At 50.5% G+C, this 15839-nt stretch overlaps 2 protein-coding genes across 3 annotated transcripts in view; one reads left to right on the top strand and one right to left on the bottom strand.

Moving 5' to 3' along the window:
• Positions 1–15839, top strand: part of GRM2 (glutamate metabotropic receptor 2) — a 75090-nt gene that overhangs the window by 35997 nt on the left and 23254 nt on the right. The gene's annotated exons all lie outside the window — the stretch shown is intronic.
• Positions 3132–5512, bottom strand: IQCF6 (IQ motif containing F6). The gene is made up of 2 exons (XM_030568812.1): positions 5333–5512; positions 3132–3548 (listed from the first exon to the last, which is right to left on the bottom strand). The coding sequence occupies exons 1-2, from the start codon at positions 5510–5512 to the stop codon at positions 3132–3134; spliced, it is 597 nt and encodes a 198-aa protein (XP_030424672.1).

Raw genomic sequence — 15839 nt, 5'->3', positions numbered from 1 at the left:
CTCTCTCAACACTCCCTTCTGGAAGCAGCAGCCCCTCATTCTGCAGGGTGGCTTGAGGACCAGTGGCTGAGTCCAAGGACAATGCAGCCTGCCCAGCACCGGGCCCAAGGTGGCTGTGAGCTCAGATGCAGGGCCAGTGTGGCCCCACGTGTAAATTAGAGCAGCCCCGGGCGCTCAGCCCTATGCTGTGCCTGTGTAGGGTGGATTTCCAGCCACTCATGGTGTCTGTATCAGCCCCTATATGTTTTCAGAGCAGTGCAGGGTTGGATCTCTCCTTGCCTGTCTGTGCTATGCCAGACACTTTTGGCAGGTATAATTCACCTAGCTCCCCATAGCCCCCCTGGAGGGAAAGTCAGTGCTGCATGTTTTCTTGTTTCCAAGATTATAGCTAATGCTAGTCTCTGTTATCCAGAAGGGCTTCCAAAACATTTTCACAGGCCTCAGGCACCCAGCATTGCTCTCTGTTACGGCTCTGATGGTGTAATCTGGATTAATGCAGCAGGACTGCTCTACTGATGTGACTGCTAGCTGGATATACGGGAACTGTGCACCAACACTGAGATGCAGCCACCTCGGGTGGAACACAGCAGCTGTTCGAAGCCAGCTAGGCGAGACACTGGAGCCAGTTCAGCCTGCCGGGAGAAGAGAGCAGGAGGGGTTAGGACAGCAAGGTGCAGTTACTGGTGGGAATTTTGCTCGGATGCAGAAGCTGATGCTGCTCTGTTCTTGTGAAAAGCAAGCCGAGGTTTTTATCAGTCACGAATGGTTGGGGACTGCTCCTCTGAAAGGTGGCATTGCCAGCAGCACAGTGCCCCCTACGGCAGTGGATCAGCAGAGTCACAAAAGGGTAGCACTCCCCAAGGCACCAGCATAACTCCTTCTAGCAACTGTTTTTTCCAGTCTGCTGCTGAGGTTATTGCTGGCCAAGATGCTGGCTTTGGCCCAGATCCTCCAAGGTGTTTAGGCTCCTAACTTCCATTGATTCCAAGGGTCAAAATACCTTGGGATCTCTGGACTTTCCCCCCTTCTTTCACTTCACTGAAAACTCCATTAGCTTGGGGCTGAGGGGATGGGTGGCTGTCTCATAAGTACCACCTCCCCTGGTCATTCACCCACATGGCTCTAAAAGAGCTGCATAAGTCACTCCGGCTGAAACTGACCCCTTGGCAGACTCGGCATGGGCCTCTGCCACTTACTGTCCTGTAGCATTGGGCTGATCTTCTGCATAGGGGCAAATTGCACCCACAATCCCTCCTTTCTGCTTAGCCCAGGCTCCCTGTTTAATATGGACTCGCCTTGTTCCTGGCCCCCAGTATGAGTTGAGCCATTCCATGTAGTGCTTTCTTGCCTTTACGCCATATAGAGCCTTTCATCTGCCAGGGTCTCCAGCCGTTTCACAGACGCATCCCCTCAGTCTTTGGTGTTGCAGTCAGTGCAGCTGTGCTGACTTCTACCAGGATGGGATCTGGCCTTGTGTACATTCGGATCACTCCCACCACTGGTAATCAACCTCTTCTGCAGCAGGGCATGACAGTGGGGTGGAGGGGCTGGAATTTAGGGAACAGGAGGTAATTGCCAACAGCCAGGACCCTAAGTTTAATGAGGAATTTTTATTGACCACAAGCAGTTGAAATCTAAGCAGCACAGTGCCCCCTGGGTATTCACTCACTCCTGATTCAGCCAGAGGAGAGCGACCTACTAGCACAAAAACAGGGCATTGTGCCACTCGGTTCCTTCCTACAGGGTACAGGGTTTCCTTGCCAGTCTCCTAGCTAAGGACAAGGCCAAAATTTCCCCTGTAGTTCCATCTGGATGTGATATTCTCCTGCACTCCCTGTTGGTTAGTGTGACTGTCCACTTTTAAAAACAGCTAACTTGTTTCACCCCAGAGGTGGCTGCATGGCAGTGCAGGTGAGGTGATTTTCTTATAAGTGGTTGTAGGCCTGGCTTGACATGAATAATTAGACATGGGTGAAGACTCATTTATCAGAAGACAGGATTAAGGATGTAAATAGATCAGCACCCTGGAAACAAAATGTCTGCACTAGCTAAGACAGGGGTGAACCCCAAGGGAACCATTTACAATGGCCAAGATAACAATCAACAAGATCAACTGGGCCCATAAAGATGATGTAAAGAGTAAGTCGTGCGTGGACAGAGCATGCTGTACGGGGATTGTACAGCCAGTCCTTACACTTGTGATGCAGTGTATACTAAACGCAGTTTAATCTGGAAATGTCTATAGAGGAAGAAGTTTGCTATGTAACTTTGTGGGGTGTGGTATGCCCAGTACCCACTCTCTACTCTTGAGCCTACTCAACTCAAATGTCATTTGATTGCATGCCAATCCTCAGTGAGGAGTTCAGAGTTGAGCTAAATTCTTAGGAACCGAGGGGATAAGAACTTGGAGGCCACTGGGTGGATAAGGGCTCAGAAGCTACCCCAATGTACTTCTGAGCGGAAAGGGTCTCGGAACCCCAGAACTGGGCTGGTGGAAGTCACAGGGCTCTGCTGTGAGCAATGCAAAGTTCTTGAGACTAGTGGATGCAGACTGAGTCCTGGGCTCTCTAGCATCCACGGCCAGCCTGGTTCTCTAGGTCTTGGCATGGAGTAAACAGCCCCGGAATGGACAGCTGCCTATGCTACCTGGTGAGGTGCTAGATTCCCACTTCAACTTTTAGAAAAGGGCCTCATCCTCCCTAATTGAACTAACCTTGTTATCTCTAGCCTGCTTCTTGCTTGCATATATATACCTGACCCTGGAAATTTCCACTACATGCATCCAACGAAGTGGGTATTCACCCACGAAAGCTCATGCTCCAATACGTCTGTTAGTTTATAAGGTGCCACAGGACTCTTTGCTGCTTTTACAGATCCAGACTAACACAGCTACCCCTCTGATACTAGATTCCCAGTGTGACCTTCCTCGCAAGGCCTACAGTGGCTTGGACTGCGCCTTTGTATGCCACCTTGGCCTATCCACTTTCAGAGGCCCGCTGCCTGTCCGCCCATCCCAGGATTTCACTGGAAAGCACTTCCTGACTGGGATTTCGCTTCCAGGGAACGTGTTTATTTCATTCTCTGTGCTTGTCTCTGCACAGAGCCTTTCCCACAGCTTTAACGGAGTCAGCTTAACCAACAACAATCTCAATGTTCAGGTCCACCGCCCCGTCAGCCAGGCTGCTCTCTGCAAACACCACGGCCTCTCTCCGGCAGGTGTAGTGCCGCCACTTGTTCTGGATGACCAAGACGGCCCTCTGGTATTTCTTGTACTGGATCCTCGCACGCCACATCCTCACCAGCGACTGCAGGAGGACAGTAGCTCTCACAGACCTCACATACATTGCCAGTGCCCTGACCCGCCTCTCCTCCCACTGCCAGAATGAGACCCGGCGCCACCACCTCTGGATCACCAGCACGCAGAGGGTTGCTTGGTGCACCGTTCGCCGGGTGAGCACCCCTCGCCACCATGACTGGATGGCAATGGCGGATTTCCTGCTGGGGTCCTTCTCTGGTGACGGGGAGAGAGGGGGAGAGATTTCTTTCTGCTGTGAAGAGAAGGCAGGAAACTGTCTGTCGCTACAGGAGAGGCAGCCACAGAATAGCATCCATCTCCTCATTGAGTCAGAAACATTGTGCAAAGTTGCGACGTAAGAATCCCATGCACTGCTACAGACCAGGGACCAAATGGCTAGGCAGCAGTTCTGCAGAAAAGGACCTAGGGGTTACAGTGGACAAGAAGCTGGATATGAGTCAACAGTATGCCCTTGTTGCCAAGAAAGCTAACAGCATTTTCGGCTGTATAGGTAGGGGTATTGCCAGCAGATCAAGGGACTTGATCGTTCCCCTCTATTAGACATTGGTGAGGCCTCATCTGGAGTACTATGTCCAGTTTTGGGCCCCACACTAGAAGAAGGATGTGGAAAAATTGGAAAGAGTCCAGCAGAGGGCAACAAAAATGATTAGGGGGCTGGAGCACATGACTTATGAGGAGAGGCTGAGGGAACTGGGATTGTTTAGTCTATGGAAAAGAAGAATGAGGGGGGATTTGATAGCTGCTTTCAACTCCCCGAAAGGGAGTTCCAAAGAGGATGGATCTAGACTGTTCTCAGTGGTTCCTGATGACAGAACAAGTAGTAATGGTCTCAAGTTGTAGTGGGGGAGCTTTAGGTTGGATATTAGGAAAAACTTTTTCACTAGGAGCGTGGTGAAGCACTGGAATGGGTTACCTAGGGAGGCTGTGAAATCTCCTTCCTTAGAAGTCTTTAAGGTCAGACTTGACAAAGCCCTGGCTGGGATGATTTAGTCGGGGATTGGTCCTGCTTTGAGCAGGGGGTTGGACTAGATGACCTCCTGAGGTCCCTTCCAACCCTAATATTCTATGATTCTATGATCTATTTTCCCCCATCACTCCTGTGTCTGTAATGATCTCAGTTACAGCCCACCAGCAGAGTCTGATCTCAGGGCCTTCTGCCCTAAGGCGCAGACTTCTATTGCTTGAGCTAAAAAAGAAGTTCCATTATCTGACAGCAGTAGTAGGCTGCTGTCTTCTATGTGGCTTAGCCCCTAGAAGGGGACATGACACCCACTTTATGTTTATTGAACACCTTTTTGCCCAAACATAGGTGTCCATGCAGGCCATAAATGGGGACCTAAGAGACCACCCAAAACTAGCTGCCTTATTGGGGTTGATCCGGCTGAACAACCAATTGCAGCTCTGTGAAGCTGCTAACACAGTACCATGCACACTGCCACTTTCAGGGGGCCCAGTATGGACTTAAAATACCAGCCTGAGCCTGCAGGAAGGGTCTCCTATGCCCGCGGGGCGAGCTGTTGTTTTGGCTGGCCATAGTCACTGGAGAAGGCAGAATCCCGCTAAGCCTGTTGGGGGAGATGCAGGGAAAGCGTTGGGGCCCTTGCGGCTCTGAAGGAATGTCTGGGCCTGCATCTGTGCTCCGCAGTGGGAGGAGTGGAAATGGAGAACCAGGATCAGCTTTCCAGGCCTAGCAGAGAAAGACCATCACAGAGAACTGGAAAGACTCCCGGAGCTGTGCAGAGAAGAGAGGCTGCCCCGAGCCAGGCTTCCCCTGAAATCTGACCCAGTTTCCCCAGTTCCACTGGTCATGCTACATGTCTTGGCGCTGGCCATTCAGCTCTTGCCAGCTTTTGCCTAAGCCCCCTTTGGCTTCTAGAGTAGTGGGATGTCTAAAAGTGATATGAAGGGAGCCGTTGGGGGGCAGATCTGTGCTGGGTGACACCCGCGACCCCCACTGAGCTGTGCCTGGAGGTTCGAAGTCAAAGAAATCCCACCTGCAAGATGGAAGATACTTACGTCCATAGCTGCTGCCTGATCTGGAGTGCCCAGCTGCTGCAGGGAGTCTAGAGCTGCCAAGAGCTGCCTCTGAGCATCATCCCTGCCTCCCAGGGCAGGGTCTGGGACCATGGAGTTCTTCAGCACCTTGGCATCAGGCTTCTTCCTGGGGCTGTCCTCCAGAGCCTTCACACTCACCATGGAGGAAGGAAAGAGAAATGCTGCTCAGCGTAAGGATGGGAGGGAGGTTTCAGGGCTGACGACTGCAGCCCAGCGAAGGTGAAAAGTCCCCACCACCCATCAGTGAGGCTTCCTCTCGTCAACACCTGCCAGTGTTACCCTGACTTTCCCCGAGCTTGTCAGGGCTCCAAAAGAACAGGTGCAGGAGCCAGAGTCAGCAGACTGGGTATGCTGCAGTCTGCCTCAGAGATAGGTGTAACTGAGAGCAGAGGTTAGCTCCTAGAGACAGGCGGACATACACAGAGACAGGAGGAGACATGGGACTGCCCAGCCGGGATCGGACTAGTGCACCAGTTAATCCAGGGGCTGGAGCCAGCTGCTGCAGAGGACAGGCAGTTAGGAGATAACCTGCCCCAGGGGGATAGAAATCCAATCCCAGGGCTTGGCCTGGCTGCACTGACTTTAGTGGGCATTGTCTACAGGCGGCAAACCCATTAATTCAGTTTAATTGCAAGTTTATTCATTAGCGCCCTCATCGCCGACTGCTTCAGCCCTTCTGCAGTCAGTGCAATTGCACCCGACCCAACGGTGTTGGTCACAAAGGCTGGTACCAGACACACTTAGAAAATCTTTCCATATCCTCGCCTGGTTTGGGTGGAAACATAACCCTTCCATGGTCAGCCTCTTCGCTCAGGGATGGGGGTGGGTTGAGGAGAAGCAGGGAATTTAATGCTGGAGAGCTGAATGCAATGGAGGAGGAATGAAGGCAGGCAGTGGACCCCATCCTAAACAAGAGATTGCCTCACTGAGAGTGAGGAGGTGGGTGGTCTGTCAAACCTAGGCTTCTCCTCCACGCCAACCCTAGGCTTCTCCTCCAGTGGATCCCCCAGTTGTGTCCTGAGAGAGCTACACTCCTGGCAGGGGAGGGGAAACCTGCTCCCCATGCTTTGCCATCCTCGTCTTCTCCATTTGCCCCCATTGCCCATGGTTTCTCCAGAAGATCTATCACATACTGCCCCAAGAGACAATCCTCTCCTCAACAGTGGACTTGGGGAAGAGACATGGTGCCTATAAAAGGGATCTGTGCCTGACAAGTTTCTACTTCTAGGATTGATATTACCCCCCTCAACAGCCAGATATAAGAGAGTGTTATCTGTGAGTAATGAACTCCATACGGGAGGTTTGCTTTCTCGTGCCCCCATGAGGCACCTCACATCTCAGGAGAGGATCACCTTTCCCTGGGATGGCAGGAGTTCACCTTTCATCAGCTGAGGGTCTTTTAGGACACTAGCATCAGCACCCTGTGGCGAGAGCTGTGATGTTACAATGGACACCGACATCGCCAGTCAAGCTGGTCAACCAAAGTAATGGATGAGACAACAATGGACCTGCCTTGATCGCTCTGCTGTTAGTCGTTGGCTGGGTTGGAGGCAACCCAGATCCATGTGAGTCACAAACGTGGAAAACCTTGTCCTCAAAAGGTATGTTCAAGGTCTTTTATGTCCTTGCTGAACCCCAAGGCTCTGGGGGCAGGGTGTGGAGGGGTGAGGCATTGAAGAAACAGCAGGGAGTCAGTGATTGTTCATCAGGCTGACTGCAGGAGGGAACATTATCTATCTGTGGCTGGCATCTTCTTCATCATTCTTTTCTCTGCACAGCTGTGAGCATGGGCACATCTATGCCCGTTTTGTTCTCTCTCTCTTACATGCACCTGGCCAAATCCTTCTCTCATGCCAGTGTCTTCCCTGGAATCACTGAGCCTTTCTCTCTCAGCTTCAGAGTCCACAACTACCCTTCAGGGGCTAATAGCCGGTGGCTCCTTGAAGGTGGGAGGTTTACATGTATTGGGAATCGTGACCACCAGGAGACTGGCTAGCTTAAGGAACAGGTATAGCCCTTCCCCTCTAAGACCTCTGGTTCAAATCTAGCCCAGGCCAGTAGTGGATGGAAGTCCTGATGTATGATGGGCCATTTGGGAGCCTCTGTAAGACAAGGTTGGTGGCCTCACCTTTGGTTCATTGTGGACATGAGTCTGTGCTACATTGAGACTGTTTGGAAGCCTGGTGGCAATCTCAGTAAAGAAGCCAGGACTCCATGGCCCTACAGAGAGTGAAAATGCCTCTTGTCCCTGGAGCTGGTTTGCCTCTTGAGGCCAAAAGTGAGGCTCCGTGAGGGGGAATGCTCACTGCCGCAGGCTGTGCTGCATCAGCCCTGAAGCTGGCACCTTTAGTCAGCGCTTAATTCTCTTTAACAAAGGCCTGGTGGACATTCCCAGCACCGTCCTCCCCTCGGGTGCCTGCTGGGACTCTGGGGGCGGGATGAGCATGTGGGAGCATTGGTATTACCCGTAAACAGGGCTTGTTGCTTTCCATCCTCCCTGCTCCCCTGGGCACACTGCACAGCTCCAGTGCACCTGGCTCTGGCTCTGCTCCCTTGGCCAATTGGGAGAGAGCAGCCTTTCCTGGGACAATACATTGTCCAGCCCTGTGTTAGGCCTGCAAGTTGTAGAAGGAGTAGGGGGCAAAGGGGAAGGAGGGGAGCAATAAAATGTGTTGCCCTGTGGGATTTCAGTCCCAGCAGTGCTATCATGCTGGAAAGTGCCAATCTCACCCAAGTGGCATTAAAACTTATGAGCATGAGGCAAGGGCAGTGTCAATGAAGGGAAGGGCAGCAGGCAGAATCATAGCAAAGGCAGAGCTGTGCTGGCTGGTATCCTTCTAGCGGCTTGGCCTAAGGCAAACACTCCCTGGCAATGCTCAACTTCTGTGCAGCCAGATTCCAGGGACATTTGAGGGCACCAGGGTCAGTCAGGTCATAGCGGTTCCTAGGATGTTAGCTGCCCACTGATGGGGACAGTCAGAAAGTGCACAAGCTTACAGACAGCCTCACTGCAAGCTAAGTGACCCAGGCTCTGGCAGCGCCTTATCACTTCCCCTTTCAGGGGCTTGGTTTGCCCCCCTCTAAAATGGGGACAGCAATTCCTGCTAACCTTACCTTCATTTGTTTTTAGCATCACATGACCTGGATCCAGTAAATTGTAGGTCCCAGCTTTTCAAGGGTACTTAGGTATCAACTCCAAGAGGTGTTAGGCACCTAAATACTTTTGAAGCTCTGTGCCTCGCTCCCTGTGTGACCACACAGTCTCAATATCCTGCGTCCTGTCTCTCCTTCTGGTTCTAACATTCACTTGTAGCATGGTTCACATTAGACAGTAAGAGGGTAGGGACTGCATTTCCATATGCTTTTGTATAGTGCCGAGCACCATCAGGCCTCAGTCCTGATTGGGACCTTTGCATGGTACTGTCATTATGTACATTAATGACTTGCCAATGCCTGGACAGCTTTCTGGAAGTGCCATCCCTTGACCTTCAAGTGTGTCTGTTGCAAATTGTGAAAATAGGGCTGTTCTCAAGAATGCAGAGAGCCCATTCCTAAATTGCATCACATAGGGAGTTCCAACGGTTTGGATCTTGCTGGACTGGGAAAAGGATACCCAGCTCGTGTTACGTATCTCCCCCTTCTACCCAACTCCAGAAGTGCCAGTCGCCAATTTGGTGTAACGAAGCAGAGGTGGATAATGGGGCCATAAACTGGTCAAACAGATCTGATAAGAAGAGGGAAAAGTGGAGAACCCATCAGAGCCCCATCTGACCAGGATTCATACACGTGAGAGCTGGAGGGAGCCACTGAAAAGCAAAAGGACGATGCCCCACTGGAGTTCACCAGTTGGCATCAGTCTGCCAACTCCCTGGAGACTGTGGCTGTCGCATGGTGCCGCTCTCTCTGCCAGGCTCTGAGGATGTTACGGGGAGGAGGAAAGGGTGGAGTTCTGCTGAACAGTTGGCAGTAAGAGGAAGTACCACTGACCTTCATCACATGACACACTGAGTGTCTCTTGCAGGGTTCTGTCCTTCCAAGTAAGATAAGGAAGGCATCCCCCAGGTGAGGCTCTGAGTTCTTCTGCCAGATCAGCAAAGATCTGTCCTAGGTGCCTAGGTACTACTCGGATATCTAGGTAGCTCCCAACTACCTCGATACCTCCAAAATATCTCAATTCCTCCCAGATGTCTAGCCATCTCCTTGGGACGGCCAAATGCCCTAGTACCTCCCAGATGTCAAAATAGCTCCCAGCTGTGTTTGGGAATTCTACCTTCTCCCAGTGAGGAGTTGCCTTCTGCATTTTAATCAGGACTGGTATAACCTGGCACGATCCCAGCTTGTGCCTAACGGGAGTCGGAGCCCACTGAAACCAGAATGCGACTGGCGGACTGCGGGCCTGAGTGTTGTGATCATTTGGTAATAGGACATGAGAGGGAGTGAATTGTTCTCCAGTAATTTGCACCTCATGTGCCTACGGTCAAGTGCCTTCGATGACAATGCCTGGTGTGAATCAATGCAGGGTAATTCGCAGTCTCTGGTGCCTTATTGCCATGAGGAGTGTAATAGTCTGTTAAAAACATATTTGTACATGTTAATTAAGCAGTGGAGATTTCCACATCACCGAGGGCTGGGAAACCGGCTCCAGATACCAGCTCTTGCCAGCCAATCAGATCACAGGCTTCCTCTTGCCTGCCTCTTTGACAGTCTGTATTTTTAATAGCCTTATTAGTGCTGATTTTTCCCCTTTGAAGGTAATGAGAATTGCTGCAGAGCATCTGGAACGAGCGGCCAGCGTGAGCTGTTTGGAGGGGGGAGGAAGGGGCAGGCGCCAGCGCCTGTTCTGATTTCAATGGCTGGACGCATGCGGTGGAATATTCTGCTCTGGCCCATTGTTTTTTTCATTCTCCTGTTCTTTCTCTTCATCCATCTGGGCTGAGAGATGCCTGCGCCGCCTCGCAGGTGAGACTTTTGTAGGGTGGAAGTATTCTGAGATGAGTTGCTGGTGCTCCACCTCTCTCCGCATTTGGCCCCCATGTACATATTCCAATTCCTGAGTCAGACCTGCCTGGTCTTGCATGTTCTGGATTCATTTACAGGCAGTTTTTATAAAGTCTCTCACTCTGACAGAGAAGGATTTTGTGGTATTTCAGCAGGAGGTTTAATATCTCACCTCTGATGATGTTTCTGTTGAGATCTCACTCCAGGTTCAGTGTGGCCAAGCCATGCAATGGCCCAGCCTCTGCAGTTCTTCTTACTTACCACCTGCTGACATGACTTCTCATTAATCATTGGCAAGCAGAGTGTGTGTTGGGAAGTGTCACGGAGTCACCGGGCGATGCTCTGGAACTGCTCCCCACCAAGCCAGGCAGGACTTTGGGGAGCCTCCTCTCCCTTGGAGCAGACTTGTTCAGGGCAAGAAGCTTACACAGCTTCACCTCCTGGGTCTCTCCTTGGAGCATTTAGCATCCTTTGCCCCTCCATGCACTTCCCACAGCGAGTCCACCCCAGCGGGGTCCTGGGGAAGCCACCGGGTTCTGCACTCCCACTTTGCAGTCAGATGTGACTCTCAGCCAGCCAGTAAAACAGAGGTTTATTCAATGACAGGAACAGGGTCTAAAACAGAGCTTGTAGATACAGCGAACCGGACCCCTCGGCTGGGTCCATTCTGGGGGGCAGTGAGCCAGACCCCCAGGTCTGCCCTCCACCCTTGACCCCGGCCAGCTCCAGACTAACAACCCCTCCCAGCCCCTCCTCTCTCCTCAGCTCCTTTCCCGGGCCAGGAGGTCACCTGATCTCTTTGCCTCCAACACCTTCAGCTGGCACCTTTGCAGAGGAGGGGCCCAGGCCATCAGTTGCTAGGAGACAGAGGGTCAGGCATTTAGGTGCACTGGCCCTTTGCTGTGCCAGATACTTAAGAACTGCCATGGGGACACTGAGGCACCAACACAGTACTCAGAGAAAACATTAAGAACATTCCCAGTTCGTCACAGGAAGAAAAGCAGGGCCCCAAGTCAGGCAGGGGAAACGGTTCGCAAGAGGGGAATGGCCCAACCTCCTCTCATGGGGGCAGAGGTAGAGGAGAAATCCCCAGGAATGCTCTGGGACTAGAAACCCATTTTGGAGCTCTGGGGAACCCCCTTCAGTGTGCATGAGCAGTGTTTGCTGATCCTTTGAATCTAGTCTTAACCTCTCATGGATGGACTGGGATTCCATGGTGCAAGGGAAATTGGGAGGGGGAGGAACATTGAGAAGCAGAAAGTATTACCCTCCCTGCTAAAGCAGGCAGTCTTATCGTGCCGTAAATCTCCCTGCCACCCTGGAAGTCCGATGAAATTCAGCTGCAGCAAAACATCTCACTGACCACACACAGTAATGCCTGAGGTCCAGGGTCACTCATAGGGTTGCCAATCCTCCAGGATTGTCCTGGAGTCTCCAGGAATTAAAGATCATGTTGTGATGAAACCTCCTTGAATACATCCAACCAAAACTGGCAGCCCTACACTGGGGGATTAATGATCAGTGCCCAGGATAGTTTGCTTCTGGTCACTAACCTCAGCAGGTCATCACATCCCTCGTGGTTGGAGGCCAGCAGTCTCGCTATGATGGAGCTATATTTTACGTAGCTCTGATGTGATTATACGTTCTGAGAGGGATGCTGTGGAACAATGGCCCTCCCTCCTCTGCCACCATGCCACATGGTGAAGTGGGAAGCAGTTGCCATTTGCATTGCCTTGGCTGTTGGTTGGCATGAAGATGCACGGATGAGGAAGTGCAAACTGCCTTGGGGTCCTTCTGAGCATGGAAGCCCCCTGCGGGTCACCGGACATTCCTATGTAGAGGGATGGCAGGATTGTCCCTTCTCCTTTCCACCTTGGGCACGCCCAGAATCCATCCTGGGGCAGGAGCTCTAAGAGGCTGTGGCCATGGAAGCTGTGATCATCTACCCTAATCCCATCAGTCTTTCTACAAGCGACCTACCTGTGCATGGCGCATTGGCACTCAGCAGTCAGGACCCTGCTCCAATGAGCGTGCAGTCTCCATTAGACATGATAGTGAGGGATCACGGCAGCCAAGATTTTCTTAGTCTGCACCATTTCTGGACACTGGGCTGTGGTACATCCTTCTCCTGTGTGCATGGTCCTTGAGCCTCCTTCAGCTTAGCCTCAGCATCCAGCTGAAGAGAAACGGTAGCCAAAGGGACTTCAGCTTGAATTCCCATCTTGCTGCAGGACATTGACACACAACAAAGTAATTATGCCCATTTCTTCCCTGGCAGCGCCCTCTTTGCCAGTCTCTTGGATGTACGGCTTTATGTGGCCTGAGACAAATCCCTGAATCCGTCTCAGCTGTCCTACCTGTAAAATGATGGGGACCATGATAATACTTTGCTGGAATCTTGTCTCAGATGTAGACTGTCTTTTTGTTCTGTGCTTGGGCAGCACCTAGCACAATGGGGTTCTGGTCCATAACTAGGGCTCCTAGGCACTACAACAATACAAATAATTAATAATAGTAAATTACTGAACGCTTGGAAAACACTTTGAAGATTATGATGTTCTGTTGTGTTCCCTGCAGCGGATTCTTCTGCTTTTGCAACCGAAGCAGTTTATTTTCCCAAAAAGAGAACAAAATATGAAATATTAAAACCCAACAAAAACAACGCAGAAGAAGCCAACAGCTCGGGATAATTGCTACTCTTTCAGAAAGCTGGAAACCACAGTGTAACAGGAGCAGAGACTGGAAGGGAAAAAAATCCAGGTCACTCAAAATAACTGACATATGTGACCTTCACCCTGACAATGAACATGATATGACTCGTAGGGAAAGCCTGACAGGTTATCACCCTCTAGACTGCTGATAATTATCTTCACATCTAATGTTTGAGGTGGAAAAAGGTTTATTGTTCTGAAAAGTATTTTGAAAAGAAATAGCAGGAGGCTCATGTAGCCCCACTACAGGCATTGCTACATTAATAGAATGCTCTGGAAATGGAAGGATATGATTGGCTACTGGACTCAAAGAACTCTGAAGGGTCTCACTTTCAACCAATCAAAGCTCTCTAGCCTTCACTGTCCCACATGCTCCTACCTTTCTGACATCGCACTGGGGTTGTTCATGTTTCCATAAAAGTGATCCAGTAAAAATGGTACGATGAGGGGAGTTCCATGATGATTGTCACTCAGTTGTCTGCCTGGTGCCCTTGTCTGCATCATCCCCATTGTGGAGTCCTCACAGAGGGCTAATGATGGACTCTCGGACATGGACAGCTTTGCCCTTAGTCACCAGTCCAGGTTTGCTGGCTTGCTTCTCCATCGTATTGGGGAGGGATGGATACTAGGTTTCTTCCTTCTCTGTCTCATAGGGCACATGTGTGGTTGAATGTGGCTTCACCAGCTGTGGCAAAACCTTTGTCCAAGATTTTCTTAGTCTGCACCATTTCTGGACACTGGGCTGTGGTACATCCTTCTCCTGTGTACATGGTCCTTGAGCCTCCTTCAGCTTAGCCTCAGCATCCAGCTGAAGAGAAATCAAATTTGTTTTCTTCAGATACTTCAGGAATGAAGCCATGACTCCCATCAAGGGCTGGAATTTTATAACTGCAGACATCTCACCGTGCATGAAAAATACAGGTGCATAATCTACATGTGCAGTTACACCAACTGTGTACAATTGTGACAACTGCAGGTGTAAACAGCCAGGGAGATGTCTAAATCAATTTTTGTGCCCGCAGTTGCTTTGACTGCACATTCACGTGTGGGAATGAGAAATGCGGTTGCATGTGTGAAATTATCAATATTCAGGGCCCAATTGGCTCCATTTACAAGTTAAAAGATGATTTTGCAAAACTCTGCCTGGTTCCGAAAATCCAGCTGGGTTCTTTATTCCATCATGGCCAGTAACAAAGGTTCTATGATTGGAATGTGGTGGTAGTGCAGGTGATGCTATATGAGGCCAATAGAATCCAGCTCACTCTCCACCACTGAACCACGGTGGCTCTCAGCCTTTGACTGCTGGAGAGTCATCCACTGGGGTAGCGGAGAGTCATCAGATAGATGAGTCACAGTGCTTACATTGTGAACGTTCATCGAGAGGTGGTGACATTGCATCATGATATGATGTCATCACATATACTGATGCAATGTGAGAATGTCGAGGGGTCTAATGCAGTGGTGCCCAAACTTTTCCTGTCACACCACCTCTTACCAGTAATGGAAGCTGTCTGCACCCCCGCTCCATTACCGCACAGTTGCTCAGCAGTGGAGTTTGGGTTGAAGGCAGAGCTGGAGGCTGAACAGGGTATTGGGGAGGAGCTGGGGCTGGGGCTAGAGGCAGAGCTGGGCTGGGAGTGGACCAGAGGGAAGAGTTGAGCTGGGCTGGAGGTAGAGAGGGAATGAGGGCAGAGGTGGGCTGGAGGCAGAGATGGGATAGGGGCAGAGTGGAGCTGGGACTGAGCTGTGCTGAGGCAGAGCAGGGACCACTGGTCTAAGGCCTTTCTTTCCTTTCTGTTCAGTGGGCATGGCAGCCTCCGACTCTGTGAGTGGCGCTTTAGGTGAATGGAGATGTAGAGATCCCAGAATACAGCTCAAGAGACATGAATTGGCCCCGGTGCTCTGAGGGGTCTCCAGGGCTAAGAGGCAGAGAAGTGTGTTTGTGTTAGAATCAGCCTATAATGACTAGGAGGCACTCTGGGCTCAGAGCCATTGAATAAAAACAGCCACTTTTACAATCACATTTCTGACCTTACTGGCGCTTTAAAGGAAAGCCCAGAGTTTAGTGCCTAGGAGAGTAAGTGGCTCTGCTTGGAAATCACTACATCTTCGGATATGTGCCTGAGATGAGCAGATTCTGGAAAGTTTTGTGTCCTTTGCCTCTACCGTTCTTAGTGAGACAGGTCCCAGGAGCAGAAACCCAATGTAAGGGCTAATTAATTATCCATAGTAATATCCAATGTAATTTTACAGCTGTTGATGGTATTGAAAAATGATTATTATATGGACTATATCTGATTTCTGTGGTCCTGGCCTGTCTCGTTCCTAAATTAATACCTGTGAATAGAGAGCAGGACAGAGCCAGCACCCCACCAGCAGGCCCCCATCCCACGGCTAAAGAATGGGTCACACTTCACAATCAGGGTCAATACCTTGTGGAGGGTTAACAAAGTGTTCATAGACCTTGGACTAAAAGGTTGACCAATTGTTAGCGTCCAACAGGTCAGTAGATTACTAATGACCATGGCTTAAAACCTTCTGTGTAGAAAACACCTTCTAATGATGTGCTTATAATCACCTATATAACACATAATACTCAGAACTGCAACATAATTCTGACATCTATCAATCCTTTGTTTACAAACCATGTATAAATGTACCCTTAGTATAAAGTGTGCCCAAAGAAAACGTATTCTATCCATCCCATTTCTAATGCACCAATGACTGTGGAATCTGGGCATCAGAGATCCTCAGATTTA

Source organism: Gopherus evgoodei, chromosome 7, assembly GCF_007399415.2.
Source record: "Gopherus evgoodei ecotype Sinaloan lineage chromosome 7, rGopEvg1_v1.p, whole genome shotgun sequence".
Classification (NCBI taxonomy): domain Eukaryota; kingdom Metazoa; phylum Chordata; order Testudines; family Testudinidae; genus Gopherus; species Gopherus evgoodei.
Note: the sequence above shows the minus strand (reverse complement) of the source record. Positions and strands in the feature narration are given on the sequence as shown.